The 25877-nt window shown below is 36.9% G+C and overlaps 1 protein-coding gene across 1 annotated transcript in view; it reads left to right on the top strand.

Moving 5' to 3' along the window:
• LOC137399331 (zinc finger protein 541-like) overlaps positions 1-25877 on the top strand; it is a 111382-nt gene that overhangs the window by 20566 nt on the left and 64939 nt on the right. Inside the window, exons 2-6 of the mRNA XM_068085400.1 lie at positions 303-585; positions 5585-5936; positions 6114-6503; positions 16792-17009; positions 21659-21760. Coding sequence (XP_067941501.1) covers positions 385-585; positions 5585-5936; positions 6114-6503; positions 16792-17009; positions 21659-21760 — 1263 coding nt within the window. The 5' untranslated portion in view covers positions 303-384. The remainder of the gene's footprint in view (positions 1-302; positions 586-5584; positions 5937-6113; positions 6504-16791; positions 17010-21658; positions 21761-25877) is intronic.

The raw sequence follows: 25877 nt of genomic DNA on the forward strand, positions 1-25877 counted from the left end.
CATAACTAGAATGACAAGACTCCGTTATTAGCGCACAAACAGCGTTCTGATTTACCGAACGATTATAACTTGTTTCAGAAGGAAACAACCCTTGATTAAAAACAATTGTCAGTTGTCAATTGTTCATTTTTCAGCTTTTAAGAGCTTGTAATCATATTTCCACATATGTGGCACCTACAACACAACAGAGTAAGACATGGTGAATCTTTTGATACCAAATAACTGTAATATGAATTTGGTTGCAAGTCAACCTTTAACAATGTTGGGATGATTGCACTTCATGTTCCCCTCATTCTTTACAGAATGGTAGAACTAACAGACGTTGGGTCGAGCATGCAATGACAAGCATGTAAAGAAGCTGACAGTTTTTTTGTCGAGGTGGCCATGGATTACAACATGATGCCACCTCCCCAAAGCTCTTCCATCCCTGCCAACATAGCCGGGGCAAGTGTCGCGGGAGACTTTTGTGGTGGTGGCAGCAGTGGTCATTACTCAAGTGACTCAACTCCAGCTCAGCTTTTTAACAGCGATGCAACCCAAGAGACTCCACAAAATGTTTCTGCTTTTGTGAATGGATGCTACAAGGTTGGTAGAACGATGTGTAAAACTGGACTTCTTGCATGTTCTCTAATCAGTATCAAATCGGATCGGCTCACAGTAGGTGAGATTGCCTGAATGTGTCATTAAATAAAGGTTTCTGGAGACCTACATTTTCACAAAGTTCCAATGCAAGTTGACACCTGCATATATCAGTCATTTGTGGCATGTGAATTGTTTATTTATGGTGCTAGTCAACAAAATCTTTATGAAGCTAGTGGAAAAATAAAAGTAAAGCTTGGCGTGCCAGTTTACTGTATAAAACAAGTTGGTCTTAAATATATGTAAGTAGCCAGTAGCTCTACTCCACTAACTTTCATATAGTTTGAACGTTGTAATTTTATATGCGTGTTGAATGCAGGAAATATAAGAATTTGTTAACTTAAAGAATATCACTAATACTAATAAAGTCACTAATAATGACAAGTGGCTTCGCTAGCATTCTAATATGCAATACACAAACAATTCATAAAAGCAAAAATGATAGAGAAAATGAATTTTATTAAAAAAATCACAAAAATTTACTGAAATTAAAAGATTCAGATTTCTTTTGCGAAAAAAAATCATAATTTTTTTCCAACCCTGGTTTTATGTTAACACCAAAATATGAGATGTTTTATGTGAGAAGCAATATATGAGAGTTTTATGTCAACACCGATATATGAGGGTTCTTTATTGACCAATGTATGAGATACCAATGTATGAGATGTCTCTGTATTTGCTGAATAACAGCTGTGATCTCATATTTATTTTTATTGATTATCATCACCCATTTAATTGTCTGCTTTTTAAATATATATGGTCTAATTCGACCTATGATCACCTCTGTGTGAATTTTTAAATATATATGGTCTAATTCAACCTATGATCACCTCTGTGTGAATTTTTAAATATATATGGTATAATTCGACCTATGATCACCTCTGTGTGAGTTTTTCAGCATATGACATAAAATTTGAGCAAATGCTTGTCTCAATATGCAAAGTAATTTCCAACATTTAACTTATAGTTTTGTGAGTGTGAGTAAAAAAGCTGGTGAAAATAAAACATTGAAACAAAAGTAAGAGCAATATTTGGTGTTAGTTACCGCTGAACCTAGGCATTGCTGAGCCTACGCTTTCTATGCAGGTGTCTTTAAAGATGAGATGTGTGCGTCAAATTTTAGTTGACTTTAAAAGCAAGCATTTATTTTGTCCATCAGTTGATATGTTGTTTGTTGTGCTAGGGGATCTCATTGTCAGGATATTTGAAGATTAAAATCGGAAAAAATTGATCGCGTTAAAAACGCTCAAGCCAAAAAAACATGCCTAGACTTGCCCGAAATGATGTAACGAGTGATACAACCTGTCTCTATCTCTCATATTCACATCGGCTATTGCGATAAAAGTCTAGTCTTACTTTTATTGAGTAAGACTATTGGTATATATTCTATTATGTATTTGCTCATGTTGGCTAGAATAAAATTTTTAATCCTGCTACAGATATATGATTATAAATGTCTCAAACACCTCAAATAAAGGAAATTGAAAACTTGTCAAATTAGTTTCTTCTACATGCTGTGTAATCATCTGAGTACCGACTACCAATTTTACTGGTCTACAGTAATTATGTAAAGCAAAATGAATAAAAGATGACCCCATTCAAATGCTTATATCCTTGGACAAGGTTAGTCTACAAAGACAAAAATGACATTAAATTGTAGCTGATGTTCACATCTTTAGAGGTTGATTTGCAACAAAATTCACATTACAGTTATTTGGTATCCAAAGGTTCACCATGTCTTACCCTGCTGTGTTGTAGGTGCCAAATAGGTGGAAGTGTGATTACAAGCTCTTAAAAGCTTAAAAACGAACAGTTAATCGCAGCCATCACAAAAACGCCTTAGGTTAGAATCCCTCTCCAAAACGGCTCAAATGGGGCGTAGTTAAATACGATGTGCTTCTGTTTACACTTTCATGCAACCTCATTCGTTGAAATATTTTCACAAATAAACTTCACGCATTTAATAATACCATGTCTATTGTCCTTACGCGTCTATTTCATAATTATTCTAATGCTGTCACTTTGAGCACTGATATCTCAAAACCTTGCCTAAAAATTAGTTTAGTTTTTCAACCTTAGCTCGAAGGAGTGCATATCATGCTCTGATAAACATGAGGAGCCTGTTGCTCGAAAAAGTAGTTGGTCAAAATAGTCGAAAAATATTGCAGAAATTGTTCGCGCCATTTGGCAGAAAGTATGGGTCACATGATCAGATTACGACTAGATGATTAGACCAAACTGAAATGAAACTGTAAAGTAGTGAGCATCTATATTTGATAAGGGCTTTTCGGTAGAACCCGAAGTGTTTGTCATAAACTAGTGCTATGAGATGTTTTATATTGAGCCTTTTATTGGGCTTTTATTTTACGTGATGACATCACATGTCAAAACAATAACCACATTTAGTTGATTATGGCATCACAATAAAGGGATTCTAACCTACTGCGTTTTCGTGATGGCGGCGATTAACTGTTCATTTTTTAGCTTTTAAGAGCTTGTAATCAAATTCCCACATATTTTGTACCTACAACACAGGAGAGTAAGGCATAGTGAACCTGTTGATAACAAATAACTGTAAAGTAAATTTTGTTGCAAGCCAACCTTTATGGTAAAATACCTATTTAAAACTGCCTTTTATTCTTAGTACTTCATTAATTTTGGTTTTACACACATATAACTTGAGTCTTTACGTGTAGTTTTTTACATACAGTCAAACATGGATAACTCGTCCACGGATAGCTCGAACACATGGTTAATTCGAACATTTCCTTTGGTCCGTTCCCACGTAATGATAAATTGCTATAGATAACTCGAACTCAACACTGTTAATTCGAACTGTTTTTTGCCCAACGGCTACCGAAACGGTTGTTATCGCTTTAGAAAATCACTTTATTCAAAGCCATAGAGGTAAACTTCATCTTTTCGTAATTCATAAGCGTCGTTATTACCACCATCGGCAAAATATTTTTGTCAACGACTTTTCTAAAAGTTTGGTGAAATTTGATTTATACTGCGATACGATGAATAGCACGGGCTAGCCGGGTCACGCGCGCAAGGATTTTCGCCACGCACATACAAAACAAAAATCGCATGTTGTTTTGTATGTGCGTGGCGAAAATCCTTGAGTGCGTGACCCGGCTAGCCCGTGATGAATAGTTTTCCGACGTTGATTCCGTGTTGAATCAACGTCGGAATGTTGAATGTTTAAAACGTCTTAAAAAATGTTGTAATTAAACGTATACGTTGTCTGAGCTACAAAAAACTATTCATCGTTTGACCTAAACACAGAATACGTGTGTACATTCAATAAGTATCTATTAAAAAAGCCTGAGTGATATAGAATGTACCGTAAAACCTCGTAAAACTTCTAATTGAACTGCCTCGGAGTGTTGCTCTTAACGAATCCCAGGTAAAGTAAGGTAATCTGCATCAACTTCAAGAAAAAACGGTAAAATTGATCGTGGGTAAAACCCCAAAAGAAAAAAATGTCTTTTCTTTTGAGCATTTCAACAACGATCAAGTTTTGCCAATGTCAATCTGAAAAACGTCCTGGCAATAACATCACCTCAAACAACAAACCAATCTCAAGTGATAGAAAAATCTCTATACTTTTTCATGAAAACGTTTTAAACTTTACATTAGAAACATTTAATTTGAAACAAGCCATTTGTGCTTTTGATTTATATTATAGTTTGTATATGTACATGTATCTACTAATAAATAAGTAAATATATGGACTTGTGACAGTGCTCTGATAACTTGAACGTTCTGATAATTCGAACACTTTTGCTCGGTCCCTTGAAGTTCGAGTTATCCATGTTTGACTGTATTTTTATATTTATAATTGTTTTTCTATCTCTAGAACAAATTAAATAAAATACAATGTACTTTTAAGAGGGTATTTCTTAGAACACTGATGTCAACGTACAAAAAAATATTGGGAGTTCTTCAACTATGTAGTATTGACTGTACACTGTTTAGTCCATATAAGAATCTTATTTATTTGACTATATACTGTTTAGTCCATATAAGAATCTTATTTATTTGACTATATACTGTTTAGTCCATATAAGAATCTTATTTATTTGACTGTATACTGTTTAGTTCATATAAGAATCTTATTTATTTGACTATATATACTGTTTAGTCCATATAAGAATCTTATTTATTTGACTATATATACTGTTTAGTCCATATAAGAATCTTATTTATTTGACTGTATATACTGTTTAGTCCATATAAGAATCTTATTTATTTGACTATATATACTGTTTAGTCCATATAAGAATCTTATTTATTTGACTGTATACTGTTTAGTCCATATAAGAATCTTATTTATTTGACTATATACTGTTTAGTCCATATAAGAATCTTATTTATTTGACTATATATACTGTTTAGTTCATATAAGAATCTTATTTATTTGACTATATATACTGTTTAGTCCATATAAGAATCTTATTTATTTGACTATATATACTGTTTAGTCCATATAAGAATCTTATTTATTTGACTATATATACTGTTTAGTTCATATAAGAATCTTATTTATTTGACTGTATAGTGTTAAGTACATACAAGTCCTTTGAATTATTACAATAAAAATCATATCTTGTTTAAGTTGATCTGTTATAAAAATTATATATACACTGTATAAAAGTGCTAAAACACATTTTCCGCTCTGAGTTTGACAATATAATTAGTTTAACCCATTTGTAACCTCATCTTGGCGGAGTAGTTAGATGCAGAGGAACTGCTCACAACGCACTAGATTACAAGGTAGAGTTTGCTGTTCAGGATTGTATGCACCCCTTTTGTGCTACCCCTTTATGAGTTGGTGGTTATAACCTCTTCCAACTTTAAAGGCAGTTATACTGATACGATACTAGAGGTACATACCTTAACTTATCATTCCAGGATAATAATTTGTTGCATATTTTTGTAGCCACACTTCTCAGGGAGGGCTCATGTGAATCGCCCCCCTCCTTTAAGCCTCCCACAAACATATTATCGGGATACGGTATCACAATCTCCAGCCGGTCACTATGCAGACCACCAGCAGAGTCCCCATTGTATGCCCGCCAGTCCACACCATATACAAAGCCCTCTGGTTAGCCACAGCCCACACTTGGATGCCTCAACACAGCGTGTGCCTCCGAGTCCCCACCTCCAACAGGGTTCACATATGCTGCACAGGCAGTCGTCGGCTCCACATCTAGTGCAAAATCCACATCTCACTCAGAGTCCTCATCTAACCAATTACACTGGCGGAGAAATGAGTCCACGGCCAACTTCTAGTAAGTTTTGAGTATGATTTAGCATGGTTACCACTATCAACTTATTCATTAGACCAGACTGTATTTATACGAGCGATCAGTATGTTAACTTGACGATGCTAGAACTGGTACTTCCCATTTTCATCATCCATGGTTTGTCTTATATCTAGCTTTGATATACATTATACTGTTTTGCAGCACATCTTCAACAGACTATGTTCTCGGACAGGACTCGTAGTCCATTGCCTCTCTCAGGTAGTGGATATGAGGCGATATCTTCTCCTATCCATCCCCATAAGCCTCGACACTTCAGTGAGACTGCTCAGTCCCCCCATACCTACAATGTACATCCTACGGCTAGTGCTTTGCATCTATACAATAGTGGAGCACCAAACCCTTCTCCACACCCTTATTCTGCTGATCCCAGTCCTTCACCACGTCACTACAATGATCCGAATCCTTCTCCACACCAGCAGCACTTTTCAGACCCCAGCCCATCACCATTTAATGACCAGGGACCACACCGATCTACATACCTCGACTCTCCTCAGCCTGGAACGCCAGTCGGTGCTGCTTATAGCCATCCAGGTATGTTGGGATATCCATGTTTGTGTTGAAATTGTTTCGTTTGACCGATCTCGATTTGCCTTCTGCCAAAGCGTCATGCAAACCCATCGGAAATTCCACAAATATTTCGCAAACGTTCTGCAACACTTATAAATACCGTAATGACCAAAGTATAACACTTTTTTTCGTCCCAAATTTTAACATCAACGATTGGAGTCGGCGTTATACTTCAGTATGTAAGAAATCCCAATTTGCAAAATTAACATCTGTGTAAGGGGAGAATCAAATTACTGTAAAACCTCTATTTGAATGCCACAGTCCTCTATTTTTCAACCTTTGCAGTGGCGGTCAAATAGAGGTGGAGTTCAAATAGAGGCTGGTGTTGTATTTTAGTTTTCAAATAGCTCGTCAGAATTTTGAGAAGATAAATTTAACCCTTTTACAGGCGAAGCGAATGTCGTCTATATTTTGCACTCTCCCTCTGGTGGAGCAACATTAATTAACCCTTTTACATGTAAGAAACCTGCTAACTTACCTCCAACTTGTAGTATATCTCTAAATAGATATGCATTGGGAAGCCGAGAATTATTTCTACCAGTTGATATCTATTGCTTGCAATTATTCTGCGATAATATTTTAGCCTTTTGCCCCGCATTGCAATTTGTTGGAGTTTTCAATCTTTTGTTTTCTAAATTTGAAGGCATATTTTTGCTTTCTATCTATATTGAACAATGTTGCATAGAAGCTCATTGTACTCATTGATATGCTTTTACAGTTTGAAGCCAAAACTCGCTTTTTATCTGCAATAGAAGTGGAGTTGTGAGCATTGATCCATTGTAAGCTGAGTTAAGATAACCGCAAGGATGCTATCAAATAATATATGCTTTAAATCGGCAAATTTATAAGTTATGTAATAGTGATCTATCAATTGCTACAAATATACAGTCAAACATGGATAACTCCAACTTCACGGGGCCGAGCAAGACTGTTCGAGTTATCAGAGCGTTCAAGTTATCAGAACATTGTCACAAGTGCATACATGTATTTATCAGTAGATATATGTACATATACAAACTATATATAAATCAAAAGCATTGTTTACTTGTTGCAAGTTAAAGGGCCTCTCATGTGAAATTAAAAATTTTTTTATCAGGAAATAGATATTTTTTTACGCTTGGGATTTGTTTGCTGTTTTAGGTGATGTGACTGCCAGGACGTTTTTCGATTAACATTAACATTTTACTTTAAGTTTATCTGAAGGTTTCCACGGTTTTCCTAGCTTTCGATGAGCCATCGCAAAGCGAATGGTTGGTAAAATTTGATTTTTTTAAGAAATATTTTGCCGATGGCAGTAATTCTAACACCTAAGAACTACTAAAAGTTGATGCTTATCTCTATGGCTTGGAATAAAGTGATCTTCGAAAGTGATAACAGCAGTCTCGGTAGCTGTTGGGCAAAAGAACTGTTCGAGTTAACGGTGTTAAGTTCGAGCTATCTAAAAAAAACTTATCATTGCGTGAGAACAGGCTGAACAAAGCCGTTCGAGTTGACAATGTGTTCGAGCTATCTTTGGGCGAGTTATCCAAGTTTGACTGTATGTTAAAAAACAAGTGACCTAAACCAACCGTACTTATAATACATGCAGAAACAAAAATTAACATTTGTGAATCAAAAATATTTGTTTCGTTTGCTCGGCCAGTTGCGTTTTGTTGCTTTAGTTTAGAACGATTACATCTTCTGACTGCTCAATACCTTCCGCAATGTCTTTTGACCTCAACTCTCCTCCTGTACTGCTGAAGAAGTCGATATTAGTGTCCAAACAAGTTTTGAACAGAGCAAAACCTTTATGCTTTACATTTCGCAAAAATAATGATACACTTTTTGCCGCATGGGCGTTAACCACAACTTTTAGCCTAAAACTAGTCATTCATATACCATCGTAAATGTTAACCGTTTCTCATAAACGTCGAAGTATCAAGACTGTGTTAAAGATGTGGTTGCATCAAGTTTGAGTTGATTTTAAAAGAAAGTATTTTTCTTAGTCTATCAGTTGATATGTTGTTTGTTGTGTTAGGCGATCTCATTGTCAAGATATTTGAAGATTAAAATCGAAAAAATTTGATCGCGGTAAAAACGCTCAGGCCAAAAAACATGCCCAGACTTGCCCAAAATGATGTAACGCGTGACACAACCTGTCTCTATCTCTCGTATTCACATCGGCTATTGCGATAAAAGTCAAGTCCTACGCGGCTCTATTGGCATATATTTTATCTTGTATTTGCTTGTGTTCGCTAGAATAGAATTTTAAATCCAGCTACAGATACATTATTACCAATGTCTCAAACGCTTCAAACAAGGACAATTAAAAACTAGTCATACTAGCTTCTTCTAAATGCTGTGTAAACATCTTAGTACCGACTACAATTCTACGATAATGGTAACTGTAAAGTCTACGGTAATTATGTTTGAGCAAACTATGTAGAATAAGGTCTTTGTGTCTGCACAGTTCCGTCACTACCCACACTAATTATATACAGCCCCCAAAAGTCCCGCCCACATGATGCCCGTCGTCTATCCTGGGGGGCTGTATATCATCGCCCACACCGAAAACTAGTTTCTTACTGAGTAAAATAAACATGCCACGTCTTTGAAAAGAATATGTGGCGAAATCAATTACATCCCTAAAGTCATGTACATAGTCGACTGTCAACGTTATCGAGTCATTATTGGTATCAATGTGTAGAAAAAAATTCACTGGTCGCATTTGATTAGTTGATTCAAGTACTAAACAAATGGTCGGACTATGCAAAAGTGCCTGTCCTGATTGCACTTCATAAATCCATCTATCAAACAAGATTTCAGCACAGGTATCAACGGGGCTATGATGTATTCAGTGTTCTGCATATCATGTTTTGCATTATCTTCAACAATATTATTTTATTATACAATTTTTACAAGCAAAAATTTTTTTTATTTTGGCATTAAGCTTTTATTAAAAATATCCATCCAAGTCGTGACCACTCACATAGTTTTAGCTCATACAATAAGACAAATTAATCTACTGCAGCAAACTCAAACAAAACATTTTGGTTTATGCAGCACACATTCAAGTCTCTCTTTCCCATTTATGGCAGTTTCCACACTGACAAAGCTGCTTCCACACTGACAAAGCTGCAGTTTCCACAATGTTTATGTGGTGCGACCACATAAACATCCTGTAATCAATAAAACGAATGCAATAAATATATGTCATTCATAAATATGTCATTCTAACGTGTATCTACTGAAAGCTTTCAAATTGAGAGTTAAATAGATTGCGAGTGTAATTTTAAAAACGAATAAATGTTTAACAAAAGCATGAGTACGCCAAGCCAACGATTCGAAGCTTTGGTTCTGGAAGTCGAAGATGTGCATTGATCAATCGATTTTCTTCACTTTCTACAAGTGAGTAGTGAACATCTGAAGTCAAATCATAAATATAATTTACTAGCTAAAACTGCGAAAGAAAATTTGAAGCAATTATAGCTAGATGAAACGATAAAAAATTATAAGACGATGATTGGTGATGGCAAAAAGTTATAATTCTATTAATTAGTACATGTATTAATGAGTACTAAAATCATCAACTTTAGTATATTCATCAATCTAAGCCATTGTATAGCTAGATGCTATAGATTAAAAGGAAGCCGTCAAGAACTCCCTGTGCATACATATCTCGCACGCCCGCGCACGCACAGGAAATTACATTATAACCTCAAACAGGGAAATATAATCTGAATGTAAACTCAACAGTATATCTATAGGAGACTCAAAGTAAAAGATAAATTTATCTCCATTCTCCTATCTTCCTCTGTAGCACTTTAAGCACCTGATGCTTAGAAAACTCGAAGTCACCTTCGCAGTACCTTTATAGTAATTTTTACAATTCTGTTGTTCGTCAATAAAACGTGTCGATCGAGTAATTCATTAAAGTATCGATGTTAAATAATTTAGTAAATATCGATGTCTATGCGATTTGATAATAGAGTAAAATCCCTAAATTTGAGATCACAGACAACACGTTTTTTGAGTGATAACATTTATTACGACCTATGTAAAAATTTTGTGCTGATGATTGGCTAATGAAGCGGATCTTATATTTATCGTCCGTGGACTCTGTTCAGATGTATCACTAGTTACGTCACGAATGAAGCACCTGCTGGAATCTGAGCTTTTTAAAAGATGGCCTCATTCAAACGCATATATCTCTGGACAGGATTAGTCTACAAAGACAAGAATGGCATAAAATTGTAACTAATGTTTTAGCCTTTTATTGGTCTTAATTTCATTAAATCGACCTTGTTGACGCAACCACATCTTTAAAGAATAGAGAAAGCATAATATTATTATGCTTTATTAGTTATCTTGAGGTGTTGCCTTATGTTCTAAAAAAAGAATCAAGGAGATTGACCCACTAGAAGCTGAGATATAGCCAGCCAAACACAGGTCTACCTAATAACGAACCCTTCGAAAATCTTGAGAACTGTGACGTATGAAATCGACTTATTGGTCATGTGCCGGAGTTGCGCACCCTTACCGCCGTTACGTATAGTGATTGTTTTAGGCTACGAGATGTGAAATGCTTCTCGCGATAGTAAAGAATTTACAGACTAGCTCTGGTTTCTCAGGAAAATCAAACAAACATTGTGTGGTAAAGGCATTTGCCCACAACCTCTCGCCATGATTTTTCAAAACAGAAGAGCAGATTTTGACTATTGTGCTATGAAAACATTAGTTGGCTTAATTGACCAATGGCACACAAGTCGATTTCATACGTCATATATTGATGATTACCAAAACACTTATGTTTTTTGGTAGACCTGTGTTTGGCTGGCTATATCTCAGCTTCTGGTTGGTCAATCTCCTTGATTCTTTTTTTAGAACATCAGTCAACACCTCAAGATAAATAATAAAGCATAATAATATTATGCTTTCTCTATTCTTTAAGGAACTACTGTTAGCCTGTTACAGTTATTAATTGTTTCCATGGTGTTGTTTTCAAGTTTTTAACACAAAATCTGAAAAGCTTTCAGGTTGGAAAACGGACTTCGATACGAAAAGAAACAACAAGAGATTTGATTGTAACAGAGTCCATTAACTAATGTAACAGAGTCATTATTAATATGATTTTGTGGACACTTTACTGATCACTTGCCATTATGGCTTCTTAAAGATCAAAGAATGTCATAGTGGCGATCAAATGGTGGCGGCGCTCAATTAAAAGGCAGCGCTGTATTTTTTAACTGTTTCCCCATATTGGTGGTCAAATATAAGTGGCGTTCAAATAAAGATGGCGTTCAATTAGAGGTTTTACGGTATGTAATAAATTTTATTGATACGTTGGTGGTATTTTATCAATCAGTATACTTCAGGAAGGAAAGTTAGAAGAGTCGCAAAATCTGATTACGTACAGTGTGCCCTTGGGTTATGATGACCCTGTTACACAATTTTTTATTGCCAGTATAATGTCAAACTCTATATATATATTAAATGCTTAAATGTACTTTAAATGTCAAGCCAACTATTGAAAATATCACAAACAGTTTATCAAAATGAGTCTAAAAATTAACCTAAATTTATTTGTGTGAAAGGGAACCAAAGCTCGCTTGATGGAAATGTGGTATTTTCTATAAACAAAATACGCCGAAGGATAGTAAAATAATCATCTCTCTATAATTGATATGTTTGCCCTACACACCATACTAGAACAATGGTAAATGGTAAACAAGAAGGCTAATACACTGGAAATACACAAACCTCTCCACATGCCATCAAGATGAATTTCCAAGTCTAGTGTTTTATCAGCAAAATTGCAGTTATGACTGAAAAATCATGAAAAATGTCAAGTTGGTAGAAATGCTCCCTAATTGTTTAATTGCAACATTAGCTAAAATGTCTAGAAACTATTCAACAGAAAACTTATTTTCACTAAGGAATAGTTTGAGAGCTGTTTAGTTTATGACATGAATCTAGGTTTTTCACCAAAGACAATCCTCATCGTCTCACATTACATTAGAAATTCTAAAGTATTTGATGAATTTATTTGTTGAGAATCATAAAGGATTCTTGTGATAAAAGTGCAAATACATTTATCTATATTTCTTAAAGTTTGTGTATTAGTCGTTGTATATGTCCAGCTATAACAATTTTCATATTTTGGAATAAAGATTTCGTAAAGCAGAAGATTTGGTCTTGGAACTTCCCATTCGTCAGTCCCAACCGCCTTACTCACTAAGCCACACGCACTTGATAGATTCGCTAGGCGATATACATGTATGTCGCTATACGGAAGCAAATATGCGACGCTTTCGGTCACCACGCAAAGTCATGGCGTAGCGTCATGAGGTAGCTCTTATTAGTAAACTTACTCAAATTATTCATCGGAAATGTGCCAGACTAATAACAAGTGGCAGGCAACTCTCATCACCTCTCATTTTTATAAGCTGATTTTTAATACCCGGCCAACGCCGGGTAGCACAGCTAGCATTCTTATAATATGAAGATAGTTGAAGTGTCCTCGCTGTAGTAAAATATTTATTCAGTAAAAAACAAAATGCTTATAAAAACAAAATGGCTTTCAATGAATATACTCAAGGAGCTTTTAGTTGACAATATAATAAACTACTCGTTTATAAAAGTCATTTAGACCCCTGGTAACTTCTCGTAGTCAGATGTTTGAATAGCGCTTGCTAAGTAATTTTTCTATCTATTCTATCTAATCCATCGTCTGTTCATGATTTTCAACATTTTTATGAGGATATAAGCAATGTTATGTATTCATCCTTTTGGCTTGCTGTGGCTGTATAACTAGTGGGCCAGAATTCATTTTTGCTCCTGCCGTGCTAAAAGATGTCTCTCCGATGCCAAAATTTGCTTTTGGTTTACCAGATTACCAGACTTGAGAGCATTTACTTTAGGTAGGCATTTATATCACTTATCGTGAAGAGTAACAATTGCTGCATTGTTTTATTTATTTACTCTCGTGTTTGGTCATTGTGGATTTTTGCCTACTTAAGTGCTTTTTTTCAACCTTGCGCAGACACCCAATTCCTACCAGAAGACTGACTCCAGGCTCCCAATTTTGACTAACCACAAGTTATTGTAGTTTTATTCAGATATGCATAGTGACGCATTTTTGTCATTTTTCTGTCGCTATCTATCACTTAGAAAATTTATGCCATGCCTCGCATAAAAGTCGATCACGAACGAGTTTTTGTTCGGATGTAACACTGAAAATGTCCAGTGGGCATGTTCTCACAGTGATGCATTGCAGTATACTGATTACACCAGGGAGCTACTTCTTCATAAGTGCTGCAGTATACCAAGTGTACTGTAAAAGTGTACACAAGTGCAGTTTGCTGATCACAGCAGAAATCATTTTAGCATTAGCGTTCCTTTGAAACCTCCAATTCTGATCTCACAACATCTTGGTTCAGTTTTGTCTTGCGAAGCCTCATCAGTACATGCAAAAAATTCCTACCAAAATGAGAAATGAACCAAACAATTACATGGTTTTGTTTTTGGCGAACAACGCTACGTGAGATGGTTGATTAATGATGTGATACACTAACCTGGCCTGTCCAATTATCTCCCGTTGACCATGAACCTGACCTGTCGAATTATCTCCCGTTGGCCATGAACCTGGCCTGTCGAATTATCTCCCGTTAGCCATGAATCTGGCCTGTCGAGTTATCTCCCGTTGGCCATGAACCTGGCCTGTCGAATTATCTCCCGTTGGCCATGAACACTTACATTTTGGCTTTATTCTTTACCAAAAACTATCGACATTAGCAACATGGATACAAAGCATAATTGATAATAGTGCAACCTCGGAATACGATGTTGATCCGTTCCAAGGTTGGCATCGCATGGTGAAAGAATCGTATGTAGGGGTATAGAAACCATTGTAATTATACGATGCAAAATATAAATGGTAAAAATCATCCAAAATTTTATAAAAATGCTCTACACAATTAAAAATTAGTAACAAAATAGTATGTTAACTTTAGTAACTATAGTTACTTACAGTAGCTGCATTGTATTAAGTGCACCTAGTGATTATGATCTGCAGTACTGTAAAATGCAACGTCATAATGTGTGTAACAAGTGCGGTACGTACGGTAAAAATTTCTTACCTTCAGGACGTACGTATAACATAAACTGTCAGTTCACTTCAAATAAGTTTAGCTTACTAAACTCACATTTGAAACTAAGTTTTAGTATGTCTTTTAACTATTTTACTGAATTTCAACTTTATATCACAAAAATTTTATTCTTCATCAGTTGCTGTCTTCACTTTCACATTTAACGGCTCTTGTTAAAACCTTTTTCAACCTAATTCAACAAGAAAGGCCAAGCGTTGCAGTTATCGAAAGCGGTCTCTCGCGCACGGCCATTTAGTGGCCATCGGAAAAATTTTTTTTCAATTTACTATACCGGACATATATACCTTTGGAGTAACGTGACTTGAGCTGGTACATGTAGCGAGTATAGCAGAGAGGAGGCAAACACGTATCAATGCTAATTATGTTACTGTACACTTGAAAATAAATTTAATGCGTAATGAAATGGAATTTTTTGGCTGGCTAAAAGAAGTGGTTTAGTCCTGTCCAATTTTTTTTACTAGTTTTGAAAGAAGGTTTAACACTTTTGGGTCATGAAAAGCAGAAATGGCCAGATAAACACAACTTTCCTGCTGGGGCCGAGAGTGCTCTAAGAAAACAAGCGAACTTGGTGCAATGTAGAAGATAGCTTACTTGATCACTTATTGAGGATGATGCTTGCTGGTGCAGTGTAAATGCTGGTGCAATGCAGAAAATTGCTAGCGAGCTAACGCTTGTAAAAGGATCCAGAGAAGGTTGTACAGTAGTTTGTCTTGTATGAAATGTGCACAAGAATCAATGTAACCATGCATGCAGAAGTTTGTGCGCATTTATAGCAAGTTCTAGAAAGTAATGTGGATGCGTCAGCTATCTTGAGTAGCTAGTTATATATGAGTTACATACATATGATGATTTGTATTTACGTAGTAGAAAACAGGCCCGCCTGCAAAGACGTGATTAAACAAGAAAATAAAACAAAATCAAAATGAAATAAATAAAACATGAAATGAATAAAACATGAAAAACACGCCACACAAAGAAGATAAATTAATGATATACTTTATACATACGTTGTACAGTATTGTTTTGATGTACCAGTCCACACTTGAAACACTTGAAATTTTTCTGCTGCTGTAGGCTTTTCTGTCTCTTCTACTTCCTTGTCACCACTAAATAGTTGCTCCACTTGAATGTTGATCTCATGCATGGCCTCAAACTCCTTCAAGACATCAGTCGTAAGCTCCTCTTTGTGCTTGATTTAATGGATTACTTGTTTTTAATAATAATTGGAATTGTTGATTGGTTGCGACCATATTCCTTGGCAATATTAACAATACGGGTTATTTCTTCCTATTTATTTATGACCTCCAACTTTTGTGTAATAGAAATCATTTTTCTTTTGTTTTGTAACGTTTGTATCGGTCTCAGATTCCATAGCTAATGAATTAAATATAGATACTTGTAGTTATATATGTATGCTGAATAAAAGTTTATACTAAAATGGAGTACAATGCTAAAAATGAATATTTGCTCTTGCTTACGCACTTTTCACAAAATTTCCCACATAGAATGCGGACCTGAGAGAAGTCGGTCATCGTGTCTCTTCTAAGCGCTGTGAAAATGTTTTTGGCGAACCGCATTTCGGCGTCTTTGTTATTTCGACGTACGTAATAAGCACACCGACTGCCAAAGTTGACCTTGGGCGAAAATTTTGCATGGTAAAATAAAATTTGTATAGTGAGGTAAAAATCTCACCTTGTTCAACTTGGTAAGGTGAAAACATTGTATATCAGGGTAATCGTATCCTGTGGGTGCATGTACTAACTTTTTAAGAATGAAGTATTTATGCTTGATAAGTCAGAATAGCAAGTCGGGATAACCCTCAGGTGTACAGCTGTGCTGAAATAGTTGTGATTGGGGTTTATTAACCACTCGTGTGTATTCATACTACGAGCAGTAGAGGTCAAGGTTCAACATGCCTGAATTGTTACCAATTGCTCAATAATAAGTAGCAGTTCATGTACAACAATAATTTTTTTTTGTTTGGTTTTTGGTAAATTTTGACTTATGGCTTGTTCCAGTTTTTTTTGGTGACCACATAAAAAGCATATTATACACTCTCATCCTTTTAGGAGTAATTATCAAAATTTGTTGTTCATTTACTCTAGGAACACCCGCTGGTTATGTTGATTCGCCTCACCAACACTTATCTCCTCATCCAACTAGATCCACAGCCTACCAGCACTTCTTTGGCCCCAACTTGCCACTTCCGGCGAATAGTGGCAGCTCTTGCAGTAATGGTACGGACAGCTCAACATTGGACATCGTCAACAGCAGCTCAGGAGTGGGACAATTTAGTCAGCAGAATTCTACGGACAGTTCGCAGGTAGTTCATCGTTCATTGTTGGAAGTTATACTATCATGTAATTTTTTGAACCATTTAAAATAAGATAACTTGTAGTTGTTGGCAAAACAAAAGAGAAGAATTAGAGATGAACTAATAAGACATGAGGTGATAAATTGTAATGGATGTATGAGACGCGACAAACAATTGCTATGATACACAGTACTCAGGGCAGGGTATACAACTCCCCTAGTAAAATGTAACAGCATAAGTACTTACCGAAAGGCTGTCTTCGATAACTGTTGTCTTTACATGGAAGAGGGTTGGATTTGTGTCTTTTTTAATGTTTCGATAATATTAAATGGCCTCTAAAATTTACTAAAACCATTTCTGATTGGTCAATGTATTTGTCATTGTCCAGTGTATAGCTATGACTTGAGGCTAGCTAAAGCCTGGTTTCCATATCGATTGCGAGACTCCGGTGGTAACTTGCGCAGAAAAACTCTTGCTAGGCTCGGCGGCACCTGTTCACATAACAGCTGCATCGCTAAATATAATCGTGTAATCAAATGAAATGTTCGCTCGCCATGCCGTTTCTGTTATGGTGACCTTCACCCGTACAGCTCATTTCAGGAAGGTTTTGCCTGCGGCCTTTTGCGAAATTTGAACAGCACTAAACTATTGCTTTGCCACTGGCAACTACCGGCGGTACCCGACGCGTAAGGTTCCCATTTCACCGCTAATAGCCTGCAATACTGTCGCCAGTGTTTTGCGACGGATATGGGAACCAGCCTTAATGCTGTTAAGGCATGGCTGGGCACATATCATCTATGAAAATAGTTCTATGAAAATAAGTACAGTGCAATAATAAACACTGGTGAACTTGTCTTTCTTTCCATGTCTTTGAAGACTAGTAAAATAGCCCAATTTTCTGACTTGAAGTTCCATGATGAGTAAAAGTACCGCAAAACCTCCATTTGAATTAGTGCTTGGCACGAGTACTTCTTGGTCAACGGGTTTAGACTCCTTCCCTTCTGTTTGAGTATTTCGAGTATTGGGTAAATATTAGTGCTGGGCACGAGTACTTCTTGGTCAACGGGTTTAGACTCCTTCCCTTCTGTTTGAGTATTTCGAGTATTGGGTAAATATTAGTGCTGGGCACGAGTACTTCTTGGTCAACGAGTTTAGACTCCTCCCTTTCTGTTTGAGTTTTTCGATTATTGGGTAGATAGTAGTGCTTGGCACGAGTACTTCTTGGTTAACGGGCTTAGACTCCTCCCCTTCTGTTTGAGTTTTTCGAGTATTGGGTAGATAGTAGTGCTTGGCACGAGTACTTCTTGGTCAACGAGTTTAGACTCCTCCCCTTCTGTTTGAGTTTTTCGAGTATTGGGTAGATAGTAGTGCTTGGCACGAGTACTTCTTGGTCAATGGGTTTAGACTCCTTCCCTTCTGTTTGAGTTTTTCGAGTATTGGCTAGATAGTAGTGCTTGGCACGAGTACTTCTTGCTTAACGGGCTTAGACTCCTCCCCTTCTGTTTGAGTTTTTCGAGTATTGGGTAAATATTAGTGCTGGGCACGAGTACTTCTTGGTCAACGAGTTTAGACTCCTCCCTTTCTGTTTGAGTTTTTCGATTATTGGGTAGATAGTAGTGCTTGGCACGAGTACTTCTTGGTTAACGGGCTTAGACTCCTCCCCTTCTGTTTGAGTTTTTCGAGTATTGGGTAGATAGTAGTGCTTGGCACGAGTACTTCTTGGTCAATGGGTTTAGACTCCTTCCCTTCTGTTGGAGTATTTTGAGTATTGGGTAAATATTAATGCTGGGCACGAGTACTTCTTGGTCAATGGGTTTAGACTCCTTCCCTTCTGTTTGAGTTTTTCGAGTATTGGCTAGATAGTAGTGCTTGGCACGAGTACTTCTTGGTCAACGAGTTTAGACTCCTCCCCTTCTGTTTGAGTTTTTCGAGTATTGGGTAGATAGTAGTGCTTGGCGCGAGTACTTCTTGGTCAATGGGTTTAGACTCCTCCCCTTCTGTTTGAGTTTTTTGAGTATTGGGTAGATAGTAGTGCTTGGCACGAGTACTTCTTGGTCAACGAGTTTAGACTCCTCCCCTTCTGTTCGAGTTTTTCGAGTATTGGGTAGGTAGTAGTGCTTGGCACGAGTACTTCTTGCTTAACGGGCTTAGACTCCTCCCCTTCTGTTTGAGTTTTTCGAGTATTGGGTAAATATTAGTGCTGGGCACGAGTACTTCTTGGTCAACGAGTTTAGACTCCTCCCTTTCTGTTTGAGTTTTTCGATTATTGGGTAGATAGTAGTGCTTGGCACGAGTACTTCTTGGTTAACGGGCTTAGACTCCTCCCCTTCTGTTTGAGTTTTTCGAGTATTGGGTAGATAGTAGTGCTTGGCACGAGTACTTCTTGGTCAATGGGTTTAGACTCCTTCCCTTCTGTTGGAGTATTTTGAGTATTGGGTAAATATTAATGCTGGGCACGAGTACTTCTTGGTCAATGGGTTTAGACTCCTTCCCTTCTGTTGGAGTATTTCGAGTATTGGGTAAATATTAGTGCTGGGCACGAGTACTTCTTGGTCAACGAGTTTAGACTCCTCCCCTTCTGTTTGAGTTTTTCGAGTATTGGCTAGATAGTAGTGCTTGGCACGAGTACTTCTTGGTCAATGGGTTTAGACTCCTCCCCTTCTGTTTGAGTTTTTCGAGTATTGGCTAGATAGTAGTGCTTGGCACGAGTACTTCTTGGTCAATGGGTTTAGACTCCTTCCCTTCTGTTGGAGTATTTCGAGTATTGGGTAAATATTAGTGCTGGGCACGAGTACTTCTTGGTCAACGAGTTTAGACTCCTCCCCTTCTGTTTGAGTTTTTCGAGTATTGGGTAGATAGTAGTGCTTGGCACGAGTACTTCTTGGTCAATGGGTTTAGACTCCTTCCCTTCTGTTTGAGTTTTTCGAGTATTGGCTAGATAGTAGTGCTTGGCACGAGTACTTCTTGGTCAACGAGTTTAGACTCCTCCCCTTCTGTTCGAGTTTTTTGAGTATTGGGTAGATAGTAGTGCTTGGCACGAGTACTTCTTGGTCAACGAGTTTAGACTCCTCCCTTTCTGTTCGAGTTTTTCGAGTATTGGGTAGGTAGTAGTGCTTGGCACGAGTACTTCTTGCTTAACGGGCTTAGACTCCTCCCCTTCTGTTTGAGTTTTTCGAGTATTGGGTAGATAGTAGTGCTTGGCACGAGTACTTCTTGGTCAATGGGTTTAGACTCCTTCCCTTCTGTTGGAGTATTTTGAGTATTGGGTAAATATTAGTGCTGGGCACGAGTACTTCTTGGTCAATGGGTTTAGACTCCTTCCCTTCTGTTGGAGTATTTCGAGTATTGGGTAAATATTAGTGCTGGGCACGAGTACTTCTTGGTCAACGAGTTTAGACTCCTCCCCTTCTGTTTGAGTTTTTCGAGTATTGGCTAGATAGTAGTGCTTGGCACGAGTACTTCTTGGTCAATGGGTTTAGACTCCTTCCCTTCTGTTGGAGTATTTCGAGTATTGGGTAAATATTAGTGCTGGGCACGAGTACTTCTTGGTCAACGAGTTTAGACTCCTCCCCTTCTGTTTGAGTTTTTCGAGTATTGGGTAGGTAGTAGTGCTTGGCACGAGTACTTCTTGCTTAACGGGCTTAGACTCCTCCCCTTCTGTTTGAGTTTTTCGAGTATTGGGTAGATAGTAGTGCTTGGCAATAGTACTTCTTGGTCAACGGGTTTTTCGGTTATCGGGTTTGTTGATAGTTTTATGTCTAAAATTTCTAAACATAAGACATATTTTAAAATTTGCAATGCAATTATAATTCTATTCCCAATTTTTTTATTGTTTTTTACTATTTTCTAACGACCAATATTCGTGCTCGCAGTCTTAACCCTTTGAAGGTTGAACCCCAACTGTCAGTTTTCAGGCATGGCGTAGGGTGTGTCAGAATCTCTATCGGCCAGAATTGCAGCATTCACATGGCTTTGTTTACAAAAGTCATTTCTAAGTAACAGCGTAAATCAATCAAATTAATTTTTTCACAAGATATTATACCAGAAATTTTACTCCCATTTGTAACAGTTTTCAAATATCTTTACCTATTTTTTCGTTTTAATAACAAACTTTATTTGAACGATATCACGAAAAAATTGACACGACTCATTTGTTGGTAGGTCATGAATGATTATGATGCAAATAAAGAACTTTGTAATACTAATTACAGTTTTCCAGTATATTTTGAGTCATAAAATAATGATGAACATGTGGTCAATGGATATGATCCTATTGTAAATGTCATAAAATAATGATGAACATGTGGTCAATGGATATGATCCTATTGTAAATGTCATAAAACAATGATGAACATGTGGTCAATGGATATGATCCTACTGTAAATGTTTTTTAAAACTTTGAAACGTACAAAAGTTTAAATGTACAAACCTTTAGCCCGAATAATGATAAAGTACTGCTTTTTTAACACAAAGATAGCATGAGGGTCCTGACAACAAGGGCTAACAAAGCAGCAACCATAATTAACAATCACTGGATTCAGGAATAAGAACTGCAACAGAACCTGACTAACTCGTAGATCATACCACTTCCTCCATAACATGTTCTCATGTTGAATAGCAGCCTTAGAGACAATCAAAAAGATATCTATCTGTTGCAGCAACCATCTGGTACAAGCGCCCTGTTACACGGAGGAGGGCAAGGAGACACCATGTTGAGTGCCATAAACCTCAATGCTCAGGAATCAGAAACCGTTCTGCAGGTAGATTGCTCTGTTTTACTCAGTTGCAGTTTGTTGATTTGTGCTTTAAATTAGTCCTGCCAAACTCCTGTATATCATCAGCACTCTTAATATAAAATGCTGTCCAAATAGCCTATCGGACAAATGAGCGTTTGTGGGTGAGTAATACCCTAGGACACTTATGTATTCACGGCATCTAACTTTCGCGTTTTCGCGGTGTAATCCTCTCGCGAAAATTTAATGAGCGAAACTAAACTATCATAACGAACGAGCGAAAACGCGAAGTTAAATAGCTTTGTTCGTTGATATCCACAATTAAATCGTAGTTGATATCCACAATTAAATCGTAATATTAGAAATGCAGGCAACTTTCGTCTGTGGTTAGGATAAATGGGAAATTTCTGGTAAACTCATTATAGCTAATACACCAACTGAGCAGCATGGCAAAGCAATATCAGTTTGGTCACCGAATTTGTAACTGATGAGGATGAAAGTCTGGTAGGTGATGTCGTAAAATTGAAGAATAATTATTGCAGTGATGAATTTTATTACTATCCAAAAACAATATCAACCCTCATCAGGTCCAAAAACATTATCTCTTTCACTGCCAATCATGTACAAATTCGTTACCGGCCTAGTGCCAGCCATTTTACCGAAATTGCCGATATTGCTTCATTATATGTATACAGTATTTTTCAAGTTCTACTTTAATTATCTGTATAATCACGAAAATCTAAATTGTCTGTTATGTCATCAACAACTAATTACCTGTTTTATGACTCGCGCGGGGTAGTTAATGAACTCACAGAAAAATGTTCGTTTTTAGATTAGAAATTCTCAAACAAAAGTTTAAAATTGCTTCGTTGTTTTAGGCTGATTTTATAGAGAAATCTTCGGACAACACAGTCAATTTCATAAAACACTTAAAGACCGTGGGTTATGTGGTCAACAAATAATAAAATCAGGTTACCAGACAATTGCGGAGAAAGTCAGAAAATGCGTTTATGTCAGTGGCCCCTAGAAAACGCATAAATGCGTTTATGGCAGCGTAAGGGTTATACAGTTTTGGTTGTGAAGTTGGTTGTTACCTATCTATTTTCTTCTTCTTGGGATTCGAGTGTGAAAGTCACAGCGGGAGGGACCTAGACGTCATTGATAGTCTAAGAAACAAATGGCAGCAAGTGATCAAATTGAATTGTCGATCTCACCCACACATTTCAACCTGTGGTTTACAAATACGAACTATTCCCAAATTGAATTTTTTTCTTATTAGTGAACTGGACCTGAGGAATGTAATGTTTTTTCCACTGCATTTATTTTCACACCACTATATTTTCGCACTCATCAGAGCCGCGAAATTAAGTTGCAGCGAAATTTTACTCTGTGTGCTACTCACGAAACTAAATACTAGCGAAATATAAGTGTCCTAGGGTACATACTATTCTTGTGATTAAATCTTAAATCAGCGCTGCTACCATCATACAAGGCTAATTGAAAAACAACTGTACAAAATGTAGTTTACAATTATTAACAAATATTAACATATTAAATGGTTTATATTTTTTATGCGCTTCAAAGCTTGTCTAAATAATTATTCTCAAGCATTTGAAGACCGATTTTGATGCAATTGCAGTGTTGTCCATGTTAGGCTCATGCGACTGAACTTTCAAATTACTCAAGTCCATAAAACATGAGAACTGATTTCATGCGTCTCTATAACCAATAATATACCCAGAAATGTGATCCACCATTTGCCACCATTTGTCGCTTGTCTTTTCAAAACTAAGTGCCTTTTTTTATCAGGCTAAAAACTGATACTTTTTAAAGTTTATTTAATTGACCGTGTCAGTAATTGTGACGAGAGTGTTAAGCATTTACAACTAATGACCACTATGGATCGTGAAATGCTTAGAATTATCTCCTGGGTATTTTGCACTGTGTTGCTGCAGGTTTGTTACATGCAACTAAATTAAATCAGAATTTTGACAGAATTTTATGAAGAGTTTGCTGCTGTGTAGTGCTACTCGCACCAAATAAATTGTCGTTGTGGTTCTCATGACAGTAAGGAAGGATAAGTTAGTGGATTGATTCGAAGAAAGGGTTTCCGATGTTTATCAGTTGTAGTTGTCATTTCTTGTTCTCTAGACGACTTAAAATGGTTGTCAGTAGTTAACGTAAAACTGACTACCATGGCAACTTGAAAGCCATTGCACTTTATTTTTCAACTCTTCCCCTACAGATCAGAGGTCCCCTTCTTTATTAGAGGTGGTAATCAAATGCAGGATGCCGCTGTGTTTTTCGACTAGCTGGTCAGAATTTTACAAAGATAAAAAGAAGACGATGACAAAAAATGGGTGAAGCGTTGCTAATGTCGCCTATATTTAGGCTCTCCTTCGGGCGGACCGACATTAATGTCGTCAGCCTCAGCATTTTTGTTAAACGATTTTTCATATACTTCAAAGTGGCGAACTGAGTTAAACCAGAGCCGTATAGCTTCACAGAGTCCCGCGACCAGCAGAAGCGTATATGGGAGCTCGCTCGTTTCCAAACAAACAGGCCGCGCCTACAATTTCTGTATAAGTTATAATGGAAAGGCCGCAACATTAACCAACAAAAATTACTCCCATTGGCAGTCACTTTAAAACTGATTAGTGTATCATACACCATTTGAAAGAGGACAAAATATTTTACAAAAAGCTACTAATAACTTTTTTGTAAAAACGTAAAGTAAATACAAAAAAAGAGATAGGTATTGACAGCGAGGTATGAATATTCCATTAGAGATCAGTATGCCGATCGGGTTTGTTTGGAAATGAGCGTTTTTGTTTCCGGTTTTGGTCGTGAGACTTTGTCGAGCTATACGACTCTGACAGTACAGAGCTGTATAACTTCACAGGGTCCCCGCCTAACGGAAGTGTATATCGGAGCTCTCACGGTTGCAAGCAAACAAGCCATTCCTACTATTTTTTGTCTAAGTTATAATGGAGAGGCTGCAACACTAACCAACAAAAATTACTCCCATTGACAGTCACTCGGAAATTAAAGGTTGACTTGCAATAAAATTCACATTACAGTTATTTGGTATCAAAAGATTTGCCATGTCTTACTCTGCTGTGTTGTAGGTGCCAAATATGTGGGAATGTCATTAAAAGCTCTTGAAAGCTCAAAAACGAACAGAAAATCGCAGCCACACGAGAACGCCCTAGTTTGGATTCATTTTCCAAAACGGCTAAAATGTGACGTATGTGTGCTAAAACAGCTAAAATGTGTGCGAGATAGTTTATGTTTACACTTTCATGCATACTTATTCGTCGAAATATTTTCACAAATATACTTCACGCTTGCGATAAAAACCATGTCTATTGTTCTTACGCGTCTATTTTATCGGCATCGTAATGCTGCAACTTTGAGCACTGATATCTCAAAACATAGCATAAAAATATGTTTAATTTTTTAAACTTACCTTGAACGATTGCATATCATCCTCTGATAAAAATAATGAGCCTTTTGGTCCGCTATGATGGTCGAAAAATGCTGTAGAAGTTGTTCGCGCCATATGGCAAGAATTGTAAGTCACATGATCAGATAATGTTAGTTTCAGTTCAAGTTTGATCTATTGCAAATAACAGATACGCTTTCTCGTATTAAACTTGTTAATTTCAATTCGTCATAATGTCTAACGTGCCACATCGTGTTTGTGCAGCTGGCAAGCTGAGAAGCACCTTTTTTCTTAGCCAAGAGCAGAGAAAAGACCAGACCTTCACCGGGCGTGGAGCAACTGGGTGAAGCTGGATGTGACAAACTTTATTTATTCGCCTGCTTACTCTTACCTTTGTTTTTGCCATTTCAAAGACTACATGTTTTCTAACCTGTTTGCATACTCCACATGCCACCAAAGCACGTAATTTATTTTATGAACCACTTGTATTAGTAGTAACTCGGGTTATTTTCTAGTACATGTATTCTCCTAATACTACTGTATTAATCTATTTTTAATATTAGTCGGACGAAATGGCCAAGCTGAAACTGTAAAGTAGCGAGCATCTATATTTGATACGGGGTCTTAGGTAAAACCCGAAGTGTTTGTCATAAACTATTGCTACGAAAAGTTTGATATTGAGCTTTGTATTGGCCTTTC

This window comes from Watersipora subatra, chromosome 7 (genome assembly GCF_963576615.1).
Source record: "Watersipora subatra chromosome 7, tzWatSuba1.1, whole genome shotgun sequence".
Lineage (NCBI taxonomy): Eukaryota > Metazoa > Bryozoa > Gymnolaemata > Cheilostomatida > Watersiporidae > Watersipora > Watersipora subatra.